Here is a 25,233-nt window from a genome sequence, read left to right as displayed (position 1 = left end):
TAGAAAAATTATTAAAATAGAAACAAACGGAATGAAATCAAAATTATAGTATTTTTAAAAATTTAAAGAAAGAAGTAGAATTTGTACTAAATTTGTACTTACAACCTATACCACATATAAAGTGTCTTGTTATTCGAGTATCGGCCAAATATAATATCAGTCCCGTATTTATAATATTATGTACTTTTGATACATTGTTTTTTATGCCTCAGTGGAATGGGGCAATCGAGTGTACCTACTTATTGGCTAATACTAATAATTTTAAACTTTAAGTCATCTGATACTCATCCTGTTGATTTTTAAATTTCATTAATATTGTTTTTACTCAGTTCTCAATATTTTTATTGAATTCATTAATTAACATAGGTGCCTAAGCTGATTGCCCATAAAAAAATATAATTGCGATTAGATTGTTATTACTGTAAATTCCTACTAAATTGATTATGCTATATTTTTCTTCTATGTGTTTTACTGCTATTTTTTTACTTTAATTATATCATCCGTACTGACTAACCTACAATACCTATAATATCACATGTTTGTCGTATACGTATATGGTGTATCATATAAAGTATACAATATACATTGTGAAACAGAAAGATATACCTAACCGAATGTCATATCTTTTATATGTTTTTATATGTTTCATGTTATATATTTCTGTTTCACCCTGTATATAAAGACATTTATATACTGTGGTCATTGGTGTCACTGTAATCCGTATAGGAACCCTGATATGCACGCCTAAAGGTTAGGTTACCGTGGCCACACACTGCTGCAGCAGGCAGAAGAATTCTTTTGTATTAGCGGTGTCGCCTCTGTGGCGGTAAAATTGTGTCCGACTTCCTTTTACCCTAATCTATACGACTATGTGTGTGGGTAGGTACGTTAAGCAACAATACATTTACTTTGACATAGGTAAAATGTATTGTTGAATATTTATATTTGTTATATTTATATGTTACCATCTGGCTGGCACCGCAAATTTCACGATTGCAATGCGAATATGTATGTATGTGACCTATGTATTGTACGCTTAGAGGCAATTAATAGTAGTACACATTTTTTAGTTTTTATTTTTCAAAACTCTATGGAAGTGTTTCAGATCCTAACTAATAAAATAAATAGGTACATTAAAAGCTTAAAAATATTACCATGTATTGTCAAAAATGTATACTAAATTATGATAAATATGCTTAAATCTAACATTTTTAACATATTTCTTCAATAGAATTATCTTAATTCTAATAGTTACATTAGACTAAAAAAAAAAAAACATATGTAAAACAATTATAAATCATAAATGTATCACATACAAATCATAATATAATAAACTGTAAAGAAATTAATAATTGTCATTAGTAAAATCATGCGAATAAACTCTACTAATAACATTAAACCTATTTAAAATTTTTTATAAAACTGAATCTTTTGATTTTAATTTAAAAATTAGAAAATACGATCGGGAAAACCTGAAGTTGACGCACCGTCGTTGATACCTCCTGTCTGTTTGACAATTGGCCGATTATTGTTAGCACGTTGAGATGTGTACTCAAAATTAGATGTTTGAATTCTGGACATGACATTTGTTAATTTATCTGGCATGGGATCTGTCCAAAGAAAATCATGGTCTAAAGCTAAGTTGGCAGTACATCTCTTTTCCGGGTCTAAAAAAAGTAATTGTTCAAGGAGGTTGCATCCTTGAGGGTTAGAAATACGACGCATAAGACGATTCCACATCTGTAAATAAACGTTAAGTGGTCTAAGTCTAAGAAACAAAGTTTAAATGATTTAAAATATTTACTATTCCCGGTTGAGGATTTTCTGGTAGTACTATATTTCTATACAAATCGTACTTCACAACACTTGGCCAAACTTCTGGCGTGATTTTTCCACGTAAAAATGATATCCATTTTAATTGATCCACCTCCGACGAACCCTGCATTATTGGACAACGAGTCCAAAGTTCAGCTATAATGCATCCAGCTCCCCACATATCAATAGCTGGTCCGTAATTACGTTCGCCGAGCAGTAACTCGGGAGGGCGATACCAGAGTGTTACTACGCGATTAGTATAACTACATGGAATATAGATTGACATAATTGGTAAACCAGCATAGAAATAATAATGATAAATTGTACAAATAACGAGTTTTTGATAAAATTGGAAAATAATAATTGTGCCATTATTTATTAAACATTGGAAATATATTCTATCTTTGGGTAAAAAACTAAAAAGGTATAGGTATGTAATATGACAATATAGTATAACGGTAATGTATACCACCGCTTGGTTGTTTGTTGTATAATGAATATTATCCTGCTTTGGATGAATGAGTACCTATATTATCTAATATTAAATGAATGATTTTTTACTCACTTATTGGGCTTATCTGTTGTAGGTTCATTAAATTCACGGGCTAGACCAAAGTCTGCCAATTTCAGAATTCCTTGTTTTGTAACCAATATGTTTGATGTTTTCAAGTCACGGTGTAAAATCTATTTAGGTAGGTATACATTATTAGTTTAATTTTATATAAATTTATATAATTTTCATTATCTGGACAATAAATTCACCTTATTCGTGTGTATATAGAACAGGCCATTGAATATTTGACGGGTAATATCCTTAATTTCAGATAAGTTGAATCGTACAGTAGTATTTCTTAGTAACCCAGCTAGATCGTGTTCACAAAATTCAAATACAAAAAAAAAATGATGATCGATATTCATTTTCTTTACATGCTATTAAACATTAATTGTATTACATTAATTTCAAATAAGTATAACATTTTATCAATCTCTAATAACATTTACCTTTTCTATGACAAATTTCAATCAATTCGACAACATTTTCATTTTTTAAACGTTGTAGGATTCGAGATTCTCTCAAAGCAGTGATTGGAAACTGAAGTTAAAAATATATAACACTCATAATTAATATTACAAAATATTCAATAGGTATCACTAAAAATATATCTATTGTGTTTTGTTTTATTTAGATTCTAAATTTGTATACTTACTTTTATTTACTTCATGATAAAATATTTTTTATTAAATTGTTCAAAATATAAAATTTCAGAGAATTAATCATTGAAAATAAACATGTTTTTGACTAAAATAAGTTTAACAGTCAATTATTTTAGGAACATACTTATTGACAAATTTATGTGAAATTAATTATATTTTTTATTTATTATATTGGTTTGTTTTTATTACGTAACTAGTAGATTATATATTTTATAATATTTCAATGTAATTGGTTTGTTGACCATAATGAACTGAATTTAATAAAATTAGAACAAATTAAGACAGATTGCTTCCTAAACATAATGGATTCTCATAAGACTAGATTACTAGAATAAAATAAATATATTTAAATATTTATAAATAACTATTATTTCTCAACTAAAATATTTTTATTTTTATATCAAGCAGAAACAACAGACAATATTTATTGATTATTTGACTTATTTTAGATATTGGTAATTTATTTTCTTAAAATATATCATAATACTATGATATTTGTAGTATTAAATGTCTTGGAAAATGTTAATGTAAATTCAAAAATAGGGCATTTTATGATACTGATTTTAAATATTGTAGCTAAAAAAAAATTAACTTCTTTTTAGCTGAGTTAATTTAGTATTATTTTTCTACTTAAATTTTAACCTATCGATTTCAATTTTTTCTTTGTTAATATTTAAATATTAATTGGATGTAATTGAATTTATTTAATAACTCACTAAAATGTAGGTAAGTTTATTTAAGTCAAAGTAACTGTTATTTTTGTGACTTATACATAACAAAAAGATTATTGACTCCTGAAATTATTTTCTTTTATTAGGTATACTTAAGAATTTAGATTATATATTATGAAATACAAACAGACATTAACTTACTCCTTGTGTTTCACGCTCAGTAATAATTTTTTTGAGAGCCACAAAATTTTTATTTATTTTATGTTGTCCTTTGTGCACTTCACTGAAAATAATATAAAATATTATACATTTATGCATTTCAATATTTACTTAAATTAATAAATAGTATAAATAATTATTAATTGTAGGTAAACATAATAAACTAAGTAAAACTTCACCTAATTAGTAACCTCAACAGTAAATGTTATTTATTTAGATATGTAAATAATATAATATGATAATAGCACATTGATATTGGTCAATTTAATGTGTAGGTATATAATGTAGGTAGGTAGTAGACTAGGACAAAGAAGGTACCTACAGTGTATAGAACTATTGCCTATTATGTTAGTAAAATTGTATGTGTAGTTAGAAATATGTATGAATTTTATTAGATATACCAATCAAAAATGACATACACAAAATATCAAATTTATTTTATTGATTAAAGTATATCCAAAATTTTTACAGTTAATAATATTTTATTATTGAATTATGAACTTAATGTTAATTAGCAAGCAGGTAATATTTTGCATTATTTTATAATATAATTTCATAATTAAATTAACAGCTACTTATAAAATGTATAAATATTATCCTGAAATACCAATATAAAAACATAAGCTATATAAATACTAAACTACCTCAGATATGGTTTTTCTGACACAATTGAATCCAATAAATCATTGTGTGATGTTCTTATAAGTTATAAGTAGGAACCTATAAAGCCATAGAGGTCAATAAGTGCAGTTTTTAATATTTCAAATATAATACACACAAGTCACAAATTAATATTTATGTGTATTGTATATCATATATTAATATATTATGTATATTTTATATTGTATAGTTTTTAATTGTACATTGTATGTGGTAAATTGTATTTCTGTACAATTATAGGAAAACATAGATTATGGAACAAGCCGTAAATGATCAAACTCGGATTATAATATTATATTCTACTCAGTTGATTTTTAATGAGAAGGTATATGTGATATTTAGAATTTGCCATATTTTTGTCTTTCTAGAAGTATAAAAATTGCAAATTGTCCCAGCACCGTTAAATTATTAATCGACAAATTACTGCAAGAATACACATAAGTACCTAATTTCAAAAGTTAAGGACAGATGAATTTATCGTTTTGAAAATATTCTTTCGGATAATCTTTGAAGGTTATAGGTACTTCGAAAATATTGTTTAAAAACTGGTTGTTCAGAGTAACAAATTCACAGGTTTCAAATATAAATAATTTTAAAATGTATTATGATATTTATAAATATTATGTAAATTTTAATAATTTTTTAGATTAAATCACCTTAACCTGACATACATCATTCGAGATAAGCATCTGTCTCATCGTTAGAGTAAAAGAGTACATTTTTACAAAAATCAATTGAGTATTTGGATCACAGGCTAGATAACAATTGTTTGAACTCATTATCGAATAAACTATACGAATCACACTGATAGTATGATAAAAGTCATTACTCATTATTGTTTCAGAAAATAAAACGGTTCTAAAATCATTTTTAGGTTTGGTTACGTATTACTTAAAATGTATTCCAATCACTGAAAATATTTCAAAAGCATTACACATACTTTCATGCAATGGATGTAAATGAAAATGGACATCAAAGTGTGACCAAATATTTAACGAAATTAAACAAATTTTAATTTTGGTATCCGTTTATTATGAGCATAAAATTTCAATTTAATTCGTAATAAACTCATCATCGTATGCAGTATGCATTAAATGCTGTACTTTAACATGTATACCTAGATCGTACAGAAAAACACATAGCATCAGGACCTGATTTAAGGTTTTGGTGACCCCAGGGCCAACATAAGATTGAAATATAAGAATTTTTAGTTAATCTACATGCTTTAACACTTTAACTTTAAAATTATATTACTGATGGATTATTCCCTTATCATGCTATTAATTTCTTATCTAAAATAGAATATTTTTTTTGCAAATAACTAGAAAAATTTTAAAAAAAAAGGTTATCATTTTGTTGGGGCCCCGCGGGACCCCCTTAAATCCGGCCCTGCTTAGCCTAGGTATCAATATTCAATAGTGTTGTCTGAGTCTGAGTGAAATTTTTTACAAATTTAAATGGAAGCCTTCTTAATTATTTACAATACTAGTACCTACTGTCATATGAAATGTTAGGAGTTATGACTATAGTAGGTATTTTACATTAGAAACTGATCTTAAACTGTTAATATACTTTTGATGATAATAAAAGGTATTCCATTCTGAGCTGATCAATTACAACGATGAGCCTATGTTTTATCTTCATTTGATTTTAAAATAAAATGTATAAAATCTTAAAACAATTTCATGATTGAAAATTTGGAATCGAAAATCAAAATGAATAATACATTTATCTTAATTTTACTCAGGAACAATCGTTTTTCAAATTGAATTATTCTAAAACAATAAATTGTATCAACTAGAAACATGATTCTTTTTAAAGTATTAAATTCGGTCAAAACGTGTAAATGGAACATTGATTTTTCTAATAATTTAAAATTATAATTGTACAATTTACGAGAAAATCAGCTTCGATGGAACAATGATGCTTAATATAGGGTTACCGAATTACCGTGTTATCGAACTCAGAAATTTTGAAACAGTATAAATAAACTTCATTCATGTTATACGGGTTCTTTTACTATAAATTAGTTAGATTTTAATTTTGGTGGCCAAGAATTATACTTATAGATATAGAAATTTAAAATATTACATAGCATACTAGAATTGTCAGAATGTAAGGCAATATTTATTAAAATCTATTATAGAAATTCCATAATGGAATAAATCTCACTTAAAAAAAAACACGGACTAGAGTGCATTCAGGTTTTTACCTCTTCAGAATAAGCACTTTTTTAATCGTAATTATTGCAACTACAAAATGATTAGAATTATTTTTAATAAACATATGAATTCGTTATTTCAGTTTATCAAAACGATAATACGATTTGTCATTTCCGAAGTAGATGAAATCAGATGTCGTAAAATGATAAACTGGTTTTGAATTTCAATTGTATTTTAATACTCATGGTATAAGACAGGGGCACTATCTAACCCAAAATCGCATGGTTATGCTGAATCAGCAGTTAAACTTGAAATGTTCAACAGCACAATATCAATTAGGTAAATAAATTTCTTTTGATGTATCATAATACGAGTACAGTTTATTAAACAACACTAGAAACGCCACTTCAGCTAATTTTAAGCCATTCGGCTCATTTACAAGTTGACATATAACTACCAAATACAAGTGAAGTAGTTATTGAATCACAATTATCGTAGATAAACAATGGTAGTAATAGGATAATATCGTTTGGTGTAGGCAATAAATTTGATAAAAAGGGTAAAATTATCAAATGATTAGTAGTAAGTACATAATGTAGAACTTAATGACCGAACTATTTGGAAAGATACGAATATAATGATCAATTACCCAGTCATTTTTTTATTGTAGTCGTCTATTAATTATCGAAACCCCTAAATGGATCTATTTCACTTACACCTGTTAGTAAAACAAATGGAAATTTCGAAGACGCTCAAACAAATATGTATAGATGCGGTAGATAAATTGGGACACGATAATTTATGACCTGGTGAAAAAAAGGTGGTTCCAAACTTCAAACTCACATACCTACCTATATTTTGTCTGTTTTTTGTTATACTTATTGGTATTTGAATAATTAACTTTTAAAAATATTTATTTGATTAATGCATACATGGTTATATTTATTTAAGATTAAGAAGAATACCAAATATAGAGCGTCAATTTTTGTCATGCGATAAATTTGAATTTTGACGGTGTTGTAGATTATAACGTTTAATAACAATATTAATAATCAATAAACAATTTTTTTTAAATTAATCGTAAGTCAGAAATTTAAATCATGCACATTTAAAAATAATAATGATGGCAATAAAAAGCAAAAAAAATTATATTATATTTACCCGTAAGTTCCTTGGCCAATTTTGATCAAAAATGTGTATTTCATGTCAACATTCTTGCTCCCGAACAGGTCCTGGTTTTCGAATTCATCCATATATTTTTTCATCATGGAGTCTTGGTGTGAGGCATCATCCACTGTCGGCAACGGTGTCTCTGGTGGTGTTGGAGTCGTCTCATAGGTACCCATCATAAACTTTGTAAAGTCAGTTGAAAAATCATTATTTCTCGCCATGACACAAGATGAGTGTATCTCGAATAAGAGACAATGCAGACGACGTTTCGCTAACAACTATACACTGTCAATATGTCACGATTCCAGAACGTGTTTGGGAGCTAACAGCGCACCTTGTGGCGAGTGGTTGAAAATAAGTGGGGGCTATCACAATATTGTACCACATATGCCCAAGGAACCGGTTTTAAAATGAAGAAACATTAGATTAGGACTATTAAAATTAAACCCTAAAATTATTATTATAATTTTTAAATCGTTCGTATTCAGTTTTAAAAATTTTAATAAAATTTTCATATGTAATAATGAACATTAATTTTATTTCATATTACAGTTTTTATATTTATACTGTGATTTTATCTGTTAACGCTGGTTCGTTTAGAGTCATAGCAATCCATATTAAATGGAATTTCATTTATTTCTAACAAGTTACAACAGTTATATAGGCCGTAAACCAAATGTCAAATAAACAACCCCCATTTTTATGGCTCGTAATAGTTACCGATATTAATGGAAACTTAATTATTCAAATAGATAAATAAAATAATTCACAATTACGATAGTGTCGTAAGCATTAAAAGAGGCTTCATCCATAATATATGCCACCCGAAATAGAAAAGTTAGTGGTAGAAATAAAGATGTCACGTTTCGTAAACATCGAAAAGGAATTATTAGTTTGTTTTTTTTTTTTTTTTTTGGTAATTTAATTAATTAAAATATGACAGTAGGAGCATTGGTGAACGTGTCCTTCAAGTGAATAGGCGAGGCTTTGAGTTGGCCACGCTTCGTCATAATATGGTGACAAAGGAGCGATGCCACCGGTTACCAATCCGTTACCCCATGGCCCATGCCCAACTTGCGTTAATGGACAGTGTTATATTACTCAAAAACATTATCAGATTCACCCAGATATATATAAAATAGATAGCCGACTGTATAATATTAAATTCCCATAGGAACATTGTAGTCGGACCAACATATGCCAATAGGACAATGCTTACATAATTAATCAATAGATACCTATACTGCTAATAAATAATAATTTAAATGATGAAAAAACGAATTTATTTTCATATTCTATAATCAAATACAAATTAAATTACATTAAGTAGTAATAAGTATAAAATATACTACGGTACCAAGTGAGTAAGATGCCAGTTTTTTGTTCCGCCACACCTGTACTATACTTCGGTCCACGAGAGATCAGTGCCGTCACATGCATGCAGAACAACCGGTAGTGATGGAATCGTGGTGTGTAGTCGTGGAAGATGCACAGAATCAGACGAGTTTTGGTCAAATATCGGTAATAATCTCTTGTGGCTGGATTATAATCGAAGGCAAAGTAATACCCATTTTTTAAAACTAGAATTTACATGTATGGGTACCACATAATAGTTATAATTTTAATATATTCTATGTAGGTACTTTGTTTAGAACTATCGGCGCCAAGGAGACACTGCTGAGTATACTAAATATACTCTATATAAAGCATTTTTAATAATCTAATAATTGTTCATTGTTATAATATGAATTTTAGATTCCCTTTAAAAAATACTGAAAAAAACAGACAGATAAAAATATATTTAAATGTCTAAATTGTGAAAATATATCTATTCTAATAGGCCCTATAAGATTCTATTAATTACATTATCAACAAAAAAATTTTTAACACTAAGTTTAAAATCATCCTTAAAAATTTATTCTTCAGGTATTATGAATCCATTACACCAAAGACATAAACTTTCTAAACTAATTTAATTTTCAAATCAGTAGGTAGTCTCTAATTAGTATAACAGTATTGTTTTAAAATTTTGTTACATTATTTACTGTTTTATGTAATATTATTATAATATTTATTATAATTTATATTGCAATGTATAATGTATTTATTAATATCTTGTATGTATTTATTTTCACAATTTGTATAAAAAAATGTTTTAAATAGTTAAAATATAAAATAATTAGTAATTACACAATTCATTTTGACTTTTTGATATTAATTTTGTTATCATTATTAAATATTCATAACAACCATGTGATTTTGTAAAAATTACCCTGTAGGCATATTATGGCGGCTGATTTCAATATTACCTTAGTCGGCCAACTAGTTATTTTATATGTCTATGGATTCACCTTGTTACACCTAATACGTCAATTTTACATAAAAATTTGACAATTTCCCGAGGAAAGACAGACAAAACCGTAAGCCTACACGTAACCATGTAGTAATCCGTCATTATTCCCCGTTGTTTGTGATGTACACAGGGACGTCATTTCAGGTTTTTTTTCGGGTGTGCGAAGTTTCAAGCAGGCCATTTTGAAATTTCACCAGGCCATATAAAAATAGATATACATACGTATATGTATATTATCATGCATTCAATTATTTCCATACATTATAGACCGGTTATTACAATTTGATTTTAATCATATAAATAATTGTGCATTCGAGGCTGGTGCATTATGTTAGGCTTCAGCAAGGCGCAGGCTAATTGTAACATTCTAAAAGTAAGGGGTGCAACCGCACACACTGCCACCCACCAAATGACGCCCCTGCGGATGTACAACATACGGTTACATCATCGTTTTCATCGGGAAATGAAAATTATCGAAAAAACTTATAAATAAATTAACCTATATTTTGCAATTTGCTGAAGTAATACAACTTATACATAAAAAAAATTTTAAATTGGGAAATTCCTAAAATGGTTTTAACCTAAAATTACCACTTATCTCTTCGTATCATAGACATAATAATATATGGACTGCGCTCAGAGAGAGAAAACCGGGACCGATATAAACTGAGAGAGATAGCGATTGTTGGGGGCAAGCATGGAAGAAACTATTGAATATTTTTATTTAAGCCATGAAATAATCATTATCTAGTTTCTAGTATCACCAATGTCCAAAACAACAGTCAAGTGTCAACAAGTATAAACTAAAAAGTAAGAACGGCAAGAACAAGTTTTCATTATTATTTTTAAAATATTGTTTAAAAAATAATAATTATTATTTTTTAAGTTAAATAACAGTAAATAACACTATAATAACACAATAAGTCGCTTGTTCGCGTATATATATGGATTATATAATCGTCAGTCGATGTAAAAACATGGAGTGACTATTATAATTTATAACTATTATAATACCAATATAATAATTATAATATTTACTATTATTACACATTTATTAATAATAAACATATTCATGGTGTATAAAATATAGACGTATTTCTTCCATGACTGCCCCCAACTATCACCATCTCTCTCAAACAATTTCGACGACCTGACATGATAGACTGGGGGTGAGGAAAGCGCAGTCCATATATTATTATGTCTATGCTTCGTATGTATAAAATAAATTACTCCCAACTGAACACTAGACAATATTTATCTAATACATACAAAGAGATAAGTGGAAATTTTAGGATTAAACCATTTTAGGGTTATGAACGGTATGATGTTTACTTATTACTACAATAAATTGCAAAATACATTAATTATTTCAAAATTAAATTGGTGCGTACGCTTTATTTTGTGTTGTGCGTAAAATACCATAACACGGTATTACCCCTATAATACCATACTACAGCCCTATCTAGCGAAGAGTCTAGCTCGATAAAACACTGCGTATTAACCATTCCTATGCGAGCTTTTTTAAATTTTACTATATTATGCACCGAGTAGGTTTTATTTCGTTTACTGAAGGGGTGAGAGCGGTGGGGTTGTTGCGGTGGAATGATAACATTCACATTTGAGGAGGATGCTACACTACTATCTACGACACCTGTACCTTATAAAAAATAATTATTATTATTATTGATGTTAATAAATTTTAATAATATTAGTACTACTCACTTAATGACTGCTGTCTGACTGGGAAACCCATAGCGCGCGAAATTGTATTCATCTCTATATTTAATGAGACCTAATAAAGGATAATAATAATTGCAGAATCGAAGGTTGTTCTTGTCAATTATAACTTATGTATAGTAATATTCAATTATTTATCCCTTAATATTTAACTGTATTCATTATATTATAATATTATACTTTTTTTATAGAATAATTCTTAATCGGTAATATAAACTAATTATAATATTATTATAAAAATTATATTCTATATTTCTATACCATACATAATATGTATGTAATGAGCAAAATCAATGACAGGCTTTTTTTGCTCTAGAAACCTAGTGATCATAAGATAAGTACTGTTCCAGCGGGTTGTAACATCTTGAAAAAATTTTCGTTCAAGCCGTTTTTCTTATTTTTGATAACTATTGATTAATTTGTTAGCTGAAATGCTATGTTTAAAATGGCCAACTATTTGTCTAACTTTTTTAATAATTCTTCATGATCTTTTTGCTTCCATAAAACATCAGTTATTACCTGTAAATTAAAATAATAATATCACAAATAATTAATAAATTATATATCATTTGATTGAATTGACAATTTTGAAAAAAATAATAAATTATATATAAATATATAAATATATTAATTATATTATTATTATTATTTATAAAATTATTTTTCGGTAGTCCTTTCCCAATTTTCTATGATCTAAATAGTAAATATCTAATATATATTATAGAAAAAATAGAAAAAAAGCCTTCACAATATTTGGAGCATTGTCTCGTAAAAAACACGGATTTGTTTTTCTTAATTCCCCACTTTTCCAATGTTTCAATAGGTAGTAAATGTATAAATATCTTCACCCAGGTGATATATAGGCTTAAAAGGAATGGTTTTTAATAATATATTCTCTCTGATAAAATTGTTGTTTAAGTTGTCTATAAAGTGGCAAGTTAATGACAGATAATCTGTATTATTGTTTGAAGACCATAGATCTGTTGTAAATGATGTAAATTCCATATTTTCAATGACGTCACAAATTTTCGAGATACCTTTAAATACAATTTAGGAATAATATTTCTTGAAATTGTTGTCCGATCAGGTATGGGGTGTATCGAGGTTCTAAGAATTTAACTAAGTTTTTGAAACATACAATTTAAATTATTGGAAAAAATTTAATTGCAAACCGTGGTTTAAAGTTTAAAGTTTACAACTTTAATCATAGTAAAGTAAAACTAAGGGTAAACCAAACCAAGATATCACCTTGTTTTTCAACCTGATGAAAAGGCAACTGGTTTTTAGCTATCATTTTGGCAATCAAATCAGTAATATGTAAGGATCTTGAGCTATAATTATGCTAATGGAGTTTTGCTTTCCAACATGAAACTTATTGTGGGCTGATGTACTTTTGAATGTTAAGTTTTATTTAGCAATGAACTTGGCTTGGATACTTCTTGACATGTTTTAGCTGTTTGTACAACAGTTAAATCTACTTCTTCCAACAAAAGTAATTATTAATTAACTACTTATTATTTATTACATATCAAATTAACAAAGTACCAAGTTTCATTCAGAACCATTATGTTATGTTCCTATAACTACTATACAGAAATTAATCATTATTACTAATAAACTAATTAAAATATATTAAATAATAATTAATAAGTGTTCACCGAATTAATGATTAATTTAGATAGGTCAAGTACAACAGTTTCTAAATCACTTTTAGGTAGCAATTTTATTTTCTTCTTATTAGCGTTACCTTTCATAAATTCATTTTTATGCTCAAGCATAAGATGCAACTTTAGTAAGTTTTGAGGTGTAAAAGTCCGAGAATTACGTCCACCCCTAGATATTTTCTTGTTGCAAATAGAACATTGTGCTTTAGATACATCATCAGAGCACTTCGTAAAAAATTTCCATACTACAGAAGTCATGTTGGTTTTTACTTTTTACTTTTAACTTAATAGTTTTATAATTTATATTTAGTCCAAGTCTTAGGGCCAGTTATACCGTCTCTGATTAAAGTTAACCGGAGTTTAATCGGCCGAATTTGCACGGTTAAATATCTGTTATCAGCTGGTTAAGCGTAATCGAAGTTTAACCGTAGACGGTACAACTGGCCCTTAATACTTCACACTTAACAGTTAACATGAATAGGTACAATATGATAATATGATATTAAACAAGCTTATCAGATTTACTTACATCAATATAGTAACTAGTGGTTATACTAATTTGTTATAACTTGTATAGTTTTATTTGTAATTTGAAATTCAAATCAATAAAAAATTACTTTTTAGTGGCGCATTGGAAATTTGTGATAATTTGATCTAGTTCCATAAAGCAGATAACACACTAGGCGATTCGAACGCGCGTTTCGAACGTCGCGATTTTAAGACGCGAACGCGCGTTCCTTACACATTAGAAGCGTGTCGACGCGTTCGTCAGCGTTTTAAAATCGCGCTGCGCTTTCACACTGGATGATTTGTGACCGTTTTTCAAAAATTAAAAGCGTGCCAAATGTTATTTGAACCATTCAATTACTTTTACTTAATTGTAGGCTAGGTTAGTACTGTTGTTACCGTTCACCGTGTATGACTGCAGTTAATTTCGTATTTAACTTTTCGTTGAATTTTTTTTAATATGGAAGTGTTAGACGATATAGAAGCTGCATGCGTTATGTTTGCATTATATGAGGAACATGAAAGTAAAAAACAGAAATCAAATAAAATTAAAAGACGACATTGGGTCCATCCACTTAATCTGAAAAGACCAGAAAATGGCCAGTTTCAGGTTACATTTATGACTCTGCGTAGCTATCCAGAAGAGTTCATGAAGTATTATCGTATGTCGATAACCTCGTTTGATGAGTTGGTAAGTATAAATAAATCATTATTAAGTAAAAGCAAAAATAAAATTTTTTTTTAAAATTAATTTAATGTTTTATGATATTATGTTACAAATACTCATTATTAACATTACTTACCACTTTTGAATACCTTGTGTTTCGTCTATATATAATAGGCGATAATAATAATAGTATAATATTTGTTCAAAATGTATACAGTATCTATACTAAAGTATGATATTAAATGTGATATATGATGTACATTGTACAGTGTTTACTAAAAACTAAACATTCCTTAGTTAATTGTATATTTACATTTAAGAGGACGCCACACAGATATTGGTTGTCCCCGTCATACAAATGCGTAACATATAGTAAAATGACGGAGACAACAAATATCTGTGTAGCGTCCTCAACAAAATATAATAATAATTAAATTGTTATTTAAGATATCTCTGGTAGGACCGAAACTGTCAAAACAGCATACTGGTTTGCGTGTGCCAATATCACCGGAAGAGCGATTGACCGTGACACTGAGGTACATAATTTTTAAATAAATATTAAGAATGTAGATATTAGTATTTTTTAATTTATTAAATTATGTCTTAAATAGGTACTAGGTACAGGAACACTTTATTTTTAATAATTATGGTAATAGTTTTGTTTTTGAGCAGAATGAATTTCAGTAGGGGGTGACTGTGGAAAATAGTTTGATTCATCATTAACATTTTGTGGAGAATTAATAGTAGAGTTGTTTATCATAGTTGTGGGCACATTTTGGGAAGCATATTGTTGAGGAGTAACATTAAAATGTGGCATGTATGATAGTGGTGTTTGATGGGAAATGTATGAAGATACACTTTGAGGATTATGATTTGTGGTGTAATGATGCTGAGGGAGGAATGGGGAGTAAGGTTGATAATTTGGTGTATTATTAGGATAAGTAGGGGTTACAGAACAGTTTTTTACTCGTTGTATGGCATTTAGAAATTCAACATATAGCCGAGTTTTTTGGTCTTCGTCCAACGATTTAATTTGAGGTAGTAATGACATCAAAAAAGATTTTTCCGGATCTTCTGGTACTTTTTGGCGGTTTTCTAAAATTTTTAATAAAGAGGATCCAAAATTTGATGTCGCAGTCTTCTTTGGATTTTTTTTAATTTTTTAATTTGGCTGTTTTGGCTCCTCTGCATCGGAGTCGTCCATGATCTCTTCTGCAGTAATATTTTTCCCAACAACTAAATCCATATCTTCAGTCTCCCCACCTTCACCCACAGATACCTCGTCATCGCTTGACTGTACATTACTTTCAGTCCTATACAAATATAATTTTATATAATTCATAATTTAGTTAATTGTATTGTGTTTAATACTAATATATATAAATATACAGTGCTATAATTTTTAAACGTCACCTTCATGGTGATTTAAATATAAAAGAAAAACTCAAAAATATTTCTTTTAATATTAAAAAAAATAAACGTTATATTAAAATTCTGATACTTGTATTGACTTAAGCACATAAAACCACACATTTAGACGTAAATTAAATTTCAAAAATTAAATGTTTAGGTTGGTAAATCGTTGTGTGAAACAAGAAAATTTTACACGTATAAGATAGGCAATTAGAATGAAATGTGCCCAATGACGCCTCGCGCCCTTGTATCTTGATTCAATTACTCATAGTCATAACTTATTATCAATTATCATAAAAAAACCATAAATTTAATTTTAATATCTTGTTAAATAAAAAATTATTCTTTGGGTCAAAAAGCTTAAAATTTAATATAAGACTATTAAGACTCTTAATTTATTGTTACAACAGTAGCTGAAAAATATTAAAAATACATACGCACAATTTTTTTTAAAAAGCAATTATTAGATGTTGTTGCTGCTTGCCCAGATTTGGTGATGCATTTACGACGGTAACTATCCCTCAAAGATTTCCATTTCTTGTGTAATTCTGCTACTATAAAAATAATAAATAACAATTGAACAATAAAATTATATATTTATGTAATCATTTTTTTACATAGATTTGAAATAATTTAATATATACAAATTTATATTTATTTATATCTAACCTATAGCTACTATAATAAAAGTATGCAAATGTAATTATACTCGTAGTAAATAATTATTATAATTATATCATTATACATGAAACAGGTGACGGATGATAAGAAATACTAAAAATGTTTGATAAGTGTAGAGCATAAGAATCAAACATCTTCATAACAATATAATAATTAACTGTACTACTGTTAGTTAAAATATACTTTTAAAGCAATGTGTATTTTATTATTCAGGTATTTGGCAACTGGAATTAATTTTTCTGCTCTCCATTTTGATTTCCTAATGGGCGTTTCCACCATTGGAAAAATTGTACGTGAGACATGTGAATTATTGTGGACAATTCTCCAGCCTAAAGAAATGATAGTGCCAACAATGCAAGATTGGTTAGACATAGCAGAGGGGTTTTATAGTCAAACTCAATTTCCAAACTGTGTGGGGGCCGTAGACGGGAAACACATTCGAATAGAATGCCCCCCTAAAAGTGGTACTTTATATTACAACTATAAGAATTTCTTCTCCATAATACTCATGGCAATCTGTGATGCAAACTATTGCTTCACGATTATAGATGTGGGGTCATATGGCAAGGAGAGTGATTGCAACATTTTTAAGAAATCATCTTTTGGAAAAAAAGCATGGCTAACACTATTTTAACAAAATATCTGATCAATACAATAAAATATTTTATTAATAAGATAAATTAAAAATTGATTTAAACTGAGGTGGGATTTATCAAATATAGTTTTAATATTATACAAATATTTTTGTATAAATTGCCATACAGCACATGATTCAATTGGGTACTCTAAATTAAATAAATGTAATATGTATAATCTTAAAACACACATCTATAGCTCTTATGCCCGGTTGCACAAACGACCAATAACTAGCTATCGGACCAATAACTGGATTATCGAATCGATAACAATTTGACAGGTTGCACAAAGGATCAATAAGTTTTATCAATCCAATAAATATTGTGTTATCGGTTCGATAAGTTGTAGACCCGAATTCGGCTCGATAAATATTCAAAAGAGTTCTATAACTTTATTGATCTGATAATATCGAATTATTTTGTGATAAGGTAAATTATTATTTATCATTTAATCAAATATTTTTGATACCAGTTCAACTTAATTTTAAAGTATAAAACAGATAACAATTAACACTGATAACATTAAAAATATATGATGGAATGATAATTTTTTGTAACTATGGTATCTAAACTATGGTTAGAGCACTAACCATCAAAATGTTAAAGAATTTTCTGTGCAACAGTCCAACACTTTAAGGAACCAATAAAGTTATTTATCCGACTGTTTATTGAACCGTTATCACAGTTTATTGAACTGTTTTTATTGATCGTTTGTGCAACCGGGCATTAGTATGCACTTAGTGAACACTTTACATTTAATTGTACCAAAATATACAATTATCTCTTTTGGTTGAAGTGGAGCATAGGCGTGCGCACGGGTGCAGCAGAAGGTTCATATGCTGCATCTGCCACATTTTTTGGGCCGATTGATTAGTGTACCGGCCCGGTCGGGGCAATTCATTATTTAATTATTTAATATAAATTATAATAATTAATAAGTAAATAAAATTGATGTGAACCATAAATAATATAATTATTTTATATTATAACTAATTAAGTCTGATAGTAATTGTAACTTGGTGTTTTCAAAAGTAGTGTGAACAAATGTTTTCTTAAATTTTGTATGTGAACATTTGTTAATTGTTAAAAAAAAAATGATATTATTATAACCACTTAGGTAACAATAACACTGACTGTGTATAATATGATCAATAATTATAATTTTGACTATTCAACATTTATTTGGCCGATTGTTAAAAAATGGGCTGCTTAATTTTATATGCTGCAGATTTAAGTATAGATACACATATACTATAAGTGTATTTATGTCTGTATATTTTATTTCATAATAAGTTAATTCAGAATTAGTGTCAATTTATTGTTGCTTTGAAACAATTAAAGCATATTTTTTTCTACCAATTTGATTAGTTGAATCAAAGCATACATATTTTTCATACGTTTTAGACGAATTACTGGTGATAAATTATTCATACCTCGAAATTTTTGATTTAATTTTTAGTATATTTATGAATAAAAATTTAAAAATGTATATCTATGCTTTTTAAGAAGTCGATTTTCAATCTTCAATTTTAAAGGACTTTAAAGTTAAGAAATTACTTTTGAAAATCCCATGAAATACTTGCATTATATTTGTTATATTTCAGGCACATCTGATTTTAAATAATAAAAGCGATTCCAAAAGAGAATAATCTAGATCAGTGATCAAACTGTGCACTCCGCGGAGCCCTAAGCCCCAAGGGCTCCACGAACAAAAAAGTTTAAAAGCTGCTGGTCCATAAAATATTCTATAAAAAGCATATATTATTAAATACAACAAATTTTTCGAAATTAAAACTAAACTTCAGGAAGTATGTTTAAAATTTACTTTTAGTAGTTTTTATAGAAAACACACATTGATGTTCATGTACTACTCACACACACACATAGCCCAAATGTATATGTCATACATATTGCCTAAGTATCACTCCTTATAAAGTTGTTACATAATAGTTCCCTCTTATCACATTTTATCATTATTAAGGGGGTCGCAGCAGACGAATTTTTCAAGCGTTTTAGACCAATAAGCGGTAGTAAATTACACATACTTTGGAATGTCCGATTTTAATTTTTTATACATGTATGAACTCTTTGACAAAATATCTAGGTTATTTAGGAAGTCGATTTTCAATTTTCAATTTTAAAAGACCTTAAAATAACGATTTTTTTTTCAAAAATTCCGTGAAATAATTACGTTACATTTGTATTTATTTTTGGCACATCTAATTTTAAATCGAAAAAGTGATTCCTAAAGAGCATAGTCTAGAAGTTTATAAATTCAACCATTTTTTCAAAATTACAATCGGCCTTCAGGAAGTATGTTTAATTTACTACCGCTTTTAGTAGTTTTTATAGCATTGCAAACATGAATATTATATTTCACTTTTCGTAAAGTATTGACATGTTCCTGCGCGTGCGAGAGTTTATTTCTGCGGCTGCTCGCGGCTGCCGACCGGCCGTCATAGATTCTCGGAAGTCGGAAACAATTAGCCGATAAAGATTATTGGATAGGTATAGAACATTACTAATGGGCGACAATAATAATTATATTTTTCCAAATTTAATACAACCCACATATATTTAAATTTCAAGGAAATACAAAGTATAATAACACTACCTATGATTTAAGAATCACTTGATTCCAACACAGCACGCCGATCAGTAAGGTTGTCTGTAAGTTTTGTGTTCTTTTTAATTTTTATTTTTACAAAATGGGTAAAGATTGGCGTTATGGGAGAAAAGCTAGACGTAAGTTAAGTGCACCTAAAATAAAAAAACATCGATTGCAAAATTTACAGAATAAAAAAAGTGATATACATAATAACTGCAGTGATCAGGTAATTATAAAATATAAAATTTAGAATAATATTCTAAAAATTGAAGATTATTCAGACTGTATTCTTATATTTTATTTGCAACAGGAAAATACACATTTACCAGAATCTGAAAATGTTTTGACAGATAACAATATAGAACTTACTACTGGGACTCGGTAAGTAAAACATTTATTATGGATATTATTCATTGTAAAATGACAGACGACCGTTGTAGAACATAGGTAGTAGTTATATATACTAATATTCTATATACCTATATTATTTTTATCGACGATTATAATAACAGACAAAAAAGATGTAACTTATAAAATATTTAATTTTTTGTTCGTAATTTATTATATTTGAGTCTGCTATGGCACATGTTTTGTATCACTTGCGTCCAGGCACGTATACAAAAAAAAATCTGGTGCGGGGTGGTTCATAGTAGTTTTCCGGGAGGGGGGGGGGGGTCATAGTCTTTATATATGAATAAATTAAACAATTATAAATGTAGGAGGGGTCGAACCCCCAAAACTGCAAACCCCCCGTTTATACAAGCCTGCTTGTCAGTCTAAAGCAGTACTTCTGTTATGAGGGGATGTGGGGAATAGAGTAACCTCTACTTTTATGAAACTATTTGAGCTTACCCCTTTTCATTTTACCTTAATCAATATATATTTAAATCTTCAAGTAGTATGCGCTATTTTTTTTACACTTTCTCACCTACTTACTAATTTATATCTAAACTAGCCATGATGATATGTTTGTCCTTAGTTTGCATTAATTTATCAAGTGATTAATATTATTTATCACAAATTATAAAATAATGTATAATTATTAATATTAAAATACTTTAAGTCAAAGTACTTGAAAATGTAATACAAGGTTCCACAAAAGTGAGTCTTATAGAAAATTAAGAATTTAGAAAATACGCAAAATTTTTTTTATAAGGGTTTGAAATATTTCCGAAATTTGTCAAAATTGTCAAAACATTACCAATTTTTTGTAGTTAAAAATCTTATATTTAAACTATAATTTTAAATCATAGCATTTTAAAAAATGCCTAAAATATTTTTTATTTAATAGTAAAAGGTAGAATTAGGCTATTAGTCATATATTATATAAAAAGCTACAATAAATAAATAAAGATAAGTATAGAATAACATTATATTATTCGAATTTCAGCCAATTATTTCCAATTACTGCAAAAGACACATATTACTTATTTTGATACAAAAAATATTAAAGGTTATGAAATAGCAGGTTTAGATTTAATTTTTTTTGATTTTTTATTTGTGCATAGGAATAATACTATCGATTTAAACGCTGCAGAATCTTCATACAATAATAACTTCACATTTCAAACAAAATCGTTTTTTGCTTCTACTCCGGTGAATAGAATGTTAACTGAATAGTTGAGCAGGAAAATAATAGTTCCGAAATAAATAGCTCATTTGATAGTTGTAACTATGAATAATTTTGAATATCAACATTTTGAATATTATAAGTGAATAACTTTTTTTCTTGATATTTTATTTTCATGGTATTTTCTGATATTCCGTTAAGTATCAAAACTAAGCCAGCATTTATTTATAATTTTTTTTTTGGAGTCGTATACACAGAGTGTATGGCTAAGAAAAACCCATCAGTAGACAATAGTAGTAGTATTATACATTTATATCTTTTTATACCTTTTTATACCTTTTTATTATACGTGACAGAATTCGTATGCAGTGGATTATAGAACCGAAATATATCGGTCTTCCACGTAAACAATACGTCTGGCCGAAATTTATCCGTAGACAGACCAGAATAATAAACAACATAATTCCAAATTGCCATGAATTACAAAATACAAGTGAATGGCACCTTTTATAGGTTTTCTACTTTTTCTCGTTTGTATACATTTAGGTAACGGCATGACGTCCATTTCCGTTTCAGTATTTTATAATAGACTGTACCTACTGCCTGTACCGATGCATGCCGATACGATAAGACACTGCGCACTATTTTTTCGTGTCTTTATTATATTGTATATCAATGTACTATAATCCCAAACGACCCGAATTCACCCCCCGCTGATTAAAACCAAATAATGAAATATAACAAAATAATTCGTTTTGACCTTTCACTTAACAAAACATCTCAAACGTCTATACATATGTCTTAGGTGTGTATAATTTATTGTGATGGGCATTTATATTGTATCGGTGGAAAAAATATTTTTGTAGGATCTGTTTGAATCCCTGAGGTATATACATTTTAGAATATATATATATATATATATATATATTGTGTATAATAACATGCTCTATACATGTGTCACACAATGGACAAAAGTTAGTATTCTGCACGGATGCACACAAACACCTTAAGAATACACTTTTATAATATTAAATAAAATACAACATTTTATATACCTATCTACTTAAGAACTGTATTTGCGCATGACAACTTTTCTCCCTCAGTATTTATGGTAGCATTATCAGAATTCCACAACACATAGGTAAAAGCTTTATATGTTAGTTTGTTGATGGCACAAGCCAATAATTTTTAATAATTAAAATATGAAAAAATAAAAAATAAATGTATTTTCTAAAGCTGATAACTTTAGTTATATTCATATTATCAAAAATATAACAACGCTATGACAGATACATAGTTGTTATCTATTATTAGGTATCTACAGTTTTACGGTTGTAAGACGAAGACAGCGCATATGCTGGTGTGTCGTCTTTTTAATATAAATGTAATATTATATGTAACATTACCCACATTAATTGTATTCCACTAGCTAACAAGTGTCTAGTGAGTATAATTAATATAATATTTTAATAAGTAAATCTTTAACCAAATGATTATGCTGCGTTTTTATTGCAACCCAAATAAAAAGGAATAAAAAGGTATAATACTTATGAGGGCGAATGTAAGTTCTTAAATGAGACCTAACAGGTAAAATGAGACATATGTAATTTCCAACACTATATAACAAATAGGTACGTATGTAAGTTCCCATACTGCGTATATTATTTTTATAATTATAATATATTAATATATTATATTATAAAATATTATACATAATTTATAAGTTATCAATCTAATATCAGACATCGGTTATAATTTATCATACGATATCGGCATACATTTTAATATAGGTAATAATAATATAATCTATAATTATAAGTTTTCAATGTTAAAGTTATCTTGTCAGCCTTATCGATAATCTATATTCATAGATTTTATACTTTTATAATTTTATAGGCACCATTATGTATAGCGATTGAAACAAATGTGATTATATCATTTCATCACTTACCCCACATTATTACCTATATTTTTCTAAATATAATTTTAATATCATCAATTTGATGACTTATTATAGTTATAATATTATAAAACTGAAATATATATTTTTTTTCTTACTATTAAAATTTATGAAAGTAAAATATATAACAAAACTTATAATACTATATACAAAATATAGAATATTTTTTTTAGATAGGTATGTACTTGTTTTCCACTGTGTTAGAACTTACATATGTAACTTTTTTACCGCGTAGGAACTAACACACGTACCTTTTTTTCATGTAGGAATTTACAATTCCCCACTTATGAGGTCCTAGGGTTTTATTCAGCACGTCCGAATTGTATCCCTACCAATCATCTGGTGGTTACAAACTTATAATTATACTATACAATGAAACCCTAATTTAAATAACTATTCAAATGTGCAACAACTCAATTAAATAAAGACAATTTTTAAAACAGGTATAGTGACAGATTTTCAATCTAAACAAATTAGCAGATTCCAATTCATTAAACAGTTCTCGTTTACATTTGTATGTAGGTATGCTTTAATATTTTAATTTAATTATGATAGTAACTAATTAATAAATCACAATAATTGCAACTGACAGTTTATACACAAATATGAATACAATTCTTGTTGATGGTAATCATATTGTTAAAGATAATTCTTTTTTAAATCACAACCATGGGCCTGACCCATGCCGATTGTTGGTAAAGAAAAACATAAAATATATTGTTTCAAAAGCTCTGTCTTCGAGAGATAAACCTTCGCAAATAATACAGGAAGCAACGAGTCGCATCCCCGTCAATTCTCGGCCATACATGCCATCAGTTGAAGCAACGCGAAAAATTATTTCACGGTGTAGAAAACATCAGAAACCACCAGAACCAACAAGTCTTTCACAAATAGACATTCCTCTTAACTTATGTAAGTCTTTTAATGGTCAAACATTTTTACTAAAAGAAAGTACTATTGAGAGTCACAAAATATATATTTTTTCTACTAAAGATGAAATATCAAAACTTGTCAATGCCAATTATTGGGTTATGGATGGTACATTTAAAACTGTGCCAAGTATATTTTTACAAATGTACACTATACATGCACCTGTTGGTGGAAATAATTCTAGAATTTTGCCATTAGTATATGTTTTAATGACCAGTAAACAACAATGTTGTTACGAACGTTTATTCGAAGACCTAATATCAATTTGTGATGATTTCGGTTTCGATGTTTCACCAAAATGTATTATAACAGATTTCGAAAAAGCTGCAATTAATGCTGCATTTAAAGTATTTCCAGAATGCCAACAAAAAGGGTGTTTTTTTCATTTAGGCCAAAATATTTGGCGAAAAATCCAGTCTAGTGGATTGGCTACTAAATATGGAGAAAATGAAGAATTTAGTTTACAACTTCGATGTATGTGGTCACTTGCATTTTTACACCCATCAGATATACCTAATGCTTTTGATCAATTGAAAGATTCATTACCCTATGACATTCAAAATTACTTTGAAGAAAATTACGTGCATGGAAAAGTA

The 25,233-nt window shown here is 28.1% G+C and overlaps 2 protein-coding genes and 2 pseudogenes across 2 annotated transcripts; 2 read left to right on the top strand and 2 right to left on the bottom strand.

Annotated features, from left to right (window-relative positions):
- Positions 1 to 1,406: 1,406 nt before the first annotated feature.
- LOC149061058 (cyclin-dependent kinase 9-like) lies at positions 1,407 to 8,278 on the bottom strand (annotated as a pseudogene).
- A 6,355-nt stretch (positions 8,279 to 14,633) lies between these two features.
- On the top strand, positions 14,634 to 15,395 carry LOC149061057 (uncharacterized). The gene is made up of 2 exons (XM_089230819.1): positions 14,634 to 14,864; positions 15,288 to 15,395. Exons 1-2 carry the CDS (start codon positions 14,634 to 14,636, stop codon positions 15,393 to 15,395), a joined length of 339 nt encoding a protein of 112 aa, XP_089086945.1.
- An 82-nt stretch (positions 15,396 to 15,477) lies between these two features.
- LOC149061056 (uncharacterized) lies at positions 15,478 to 17,068 on the bottom strand (annotated as a pseudogene).
- A 128-nt stretch (positions 17,069 to 17,196) lies between these two features.
- On the top strand, positions 17,197 to 17,568 carry LOC149061055 (uncharacterized). The gene has a single exon (XM_089230818.1). The coding sequence runs from the start codon at positions 17,197 to 17,199 to the stop codon at positions 17,566 to 17,568; it is 372 nt and encodes a 123-aa protein (XP_089086944.1).
- Positions 17,569 to 25,233: the final 7,665 nt, after the last annotated feature.

The sequence above is a fragment of the Diuraphis noxia genome, unplaced genomic scaffold (genome assembly GCF_037042655.1).
Source record: "Diuraphis noxia isolate RWA-SAM2 unplaced genomic scaffold, SU_Dnox_SAM2 contig0001, whole genome shotgun sequence".
Classification (NCBI taxonomy): Eukaryota; Metazoa; Arthropoda; class Insecta; order Hemiptera; family Aphididae; genus Diuraphis; species Diuraphis noxia.
Note: the sequence above shows the minus strand (reverse complement) of the source record. Positions and strands in the feature narration are given on the sequence as shown.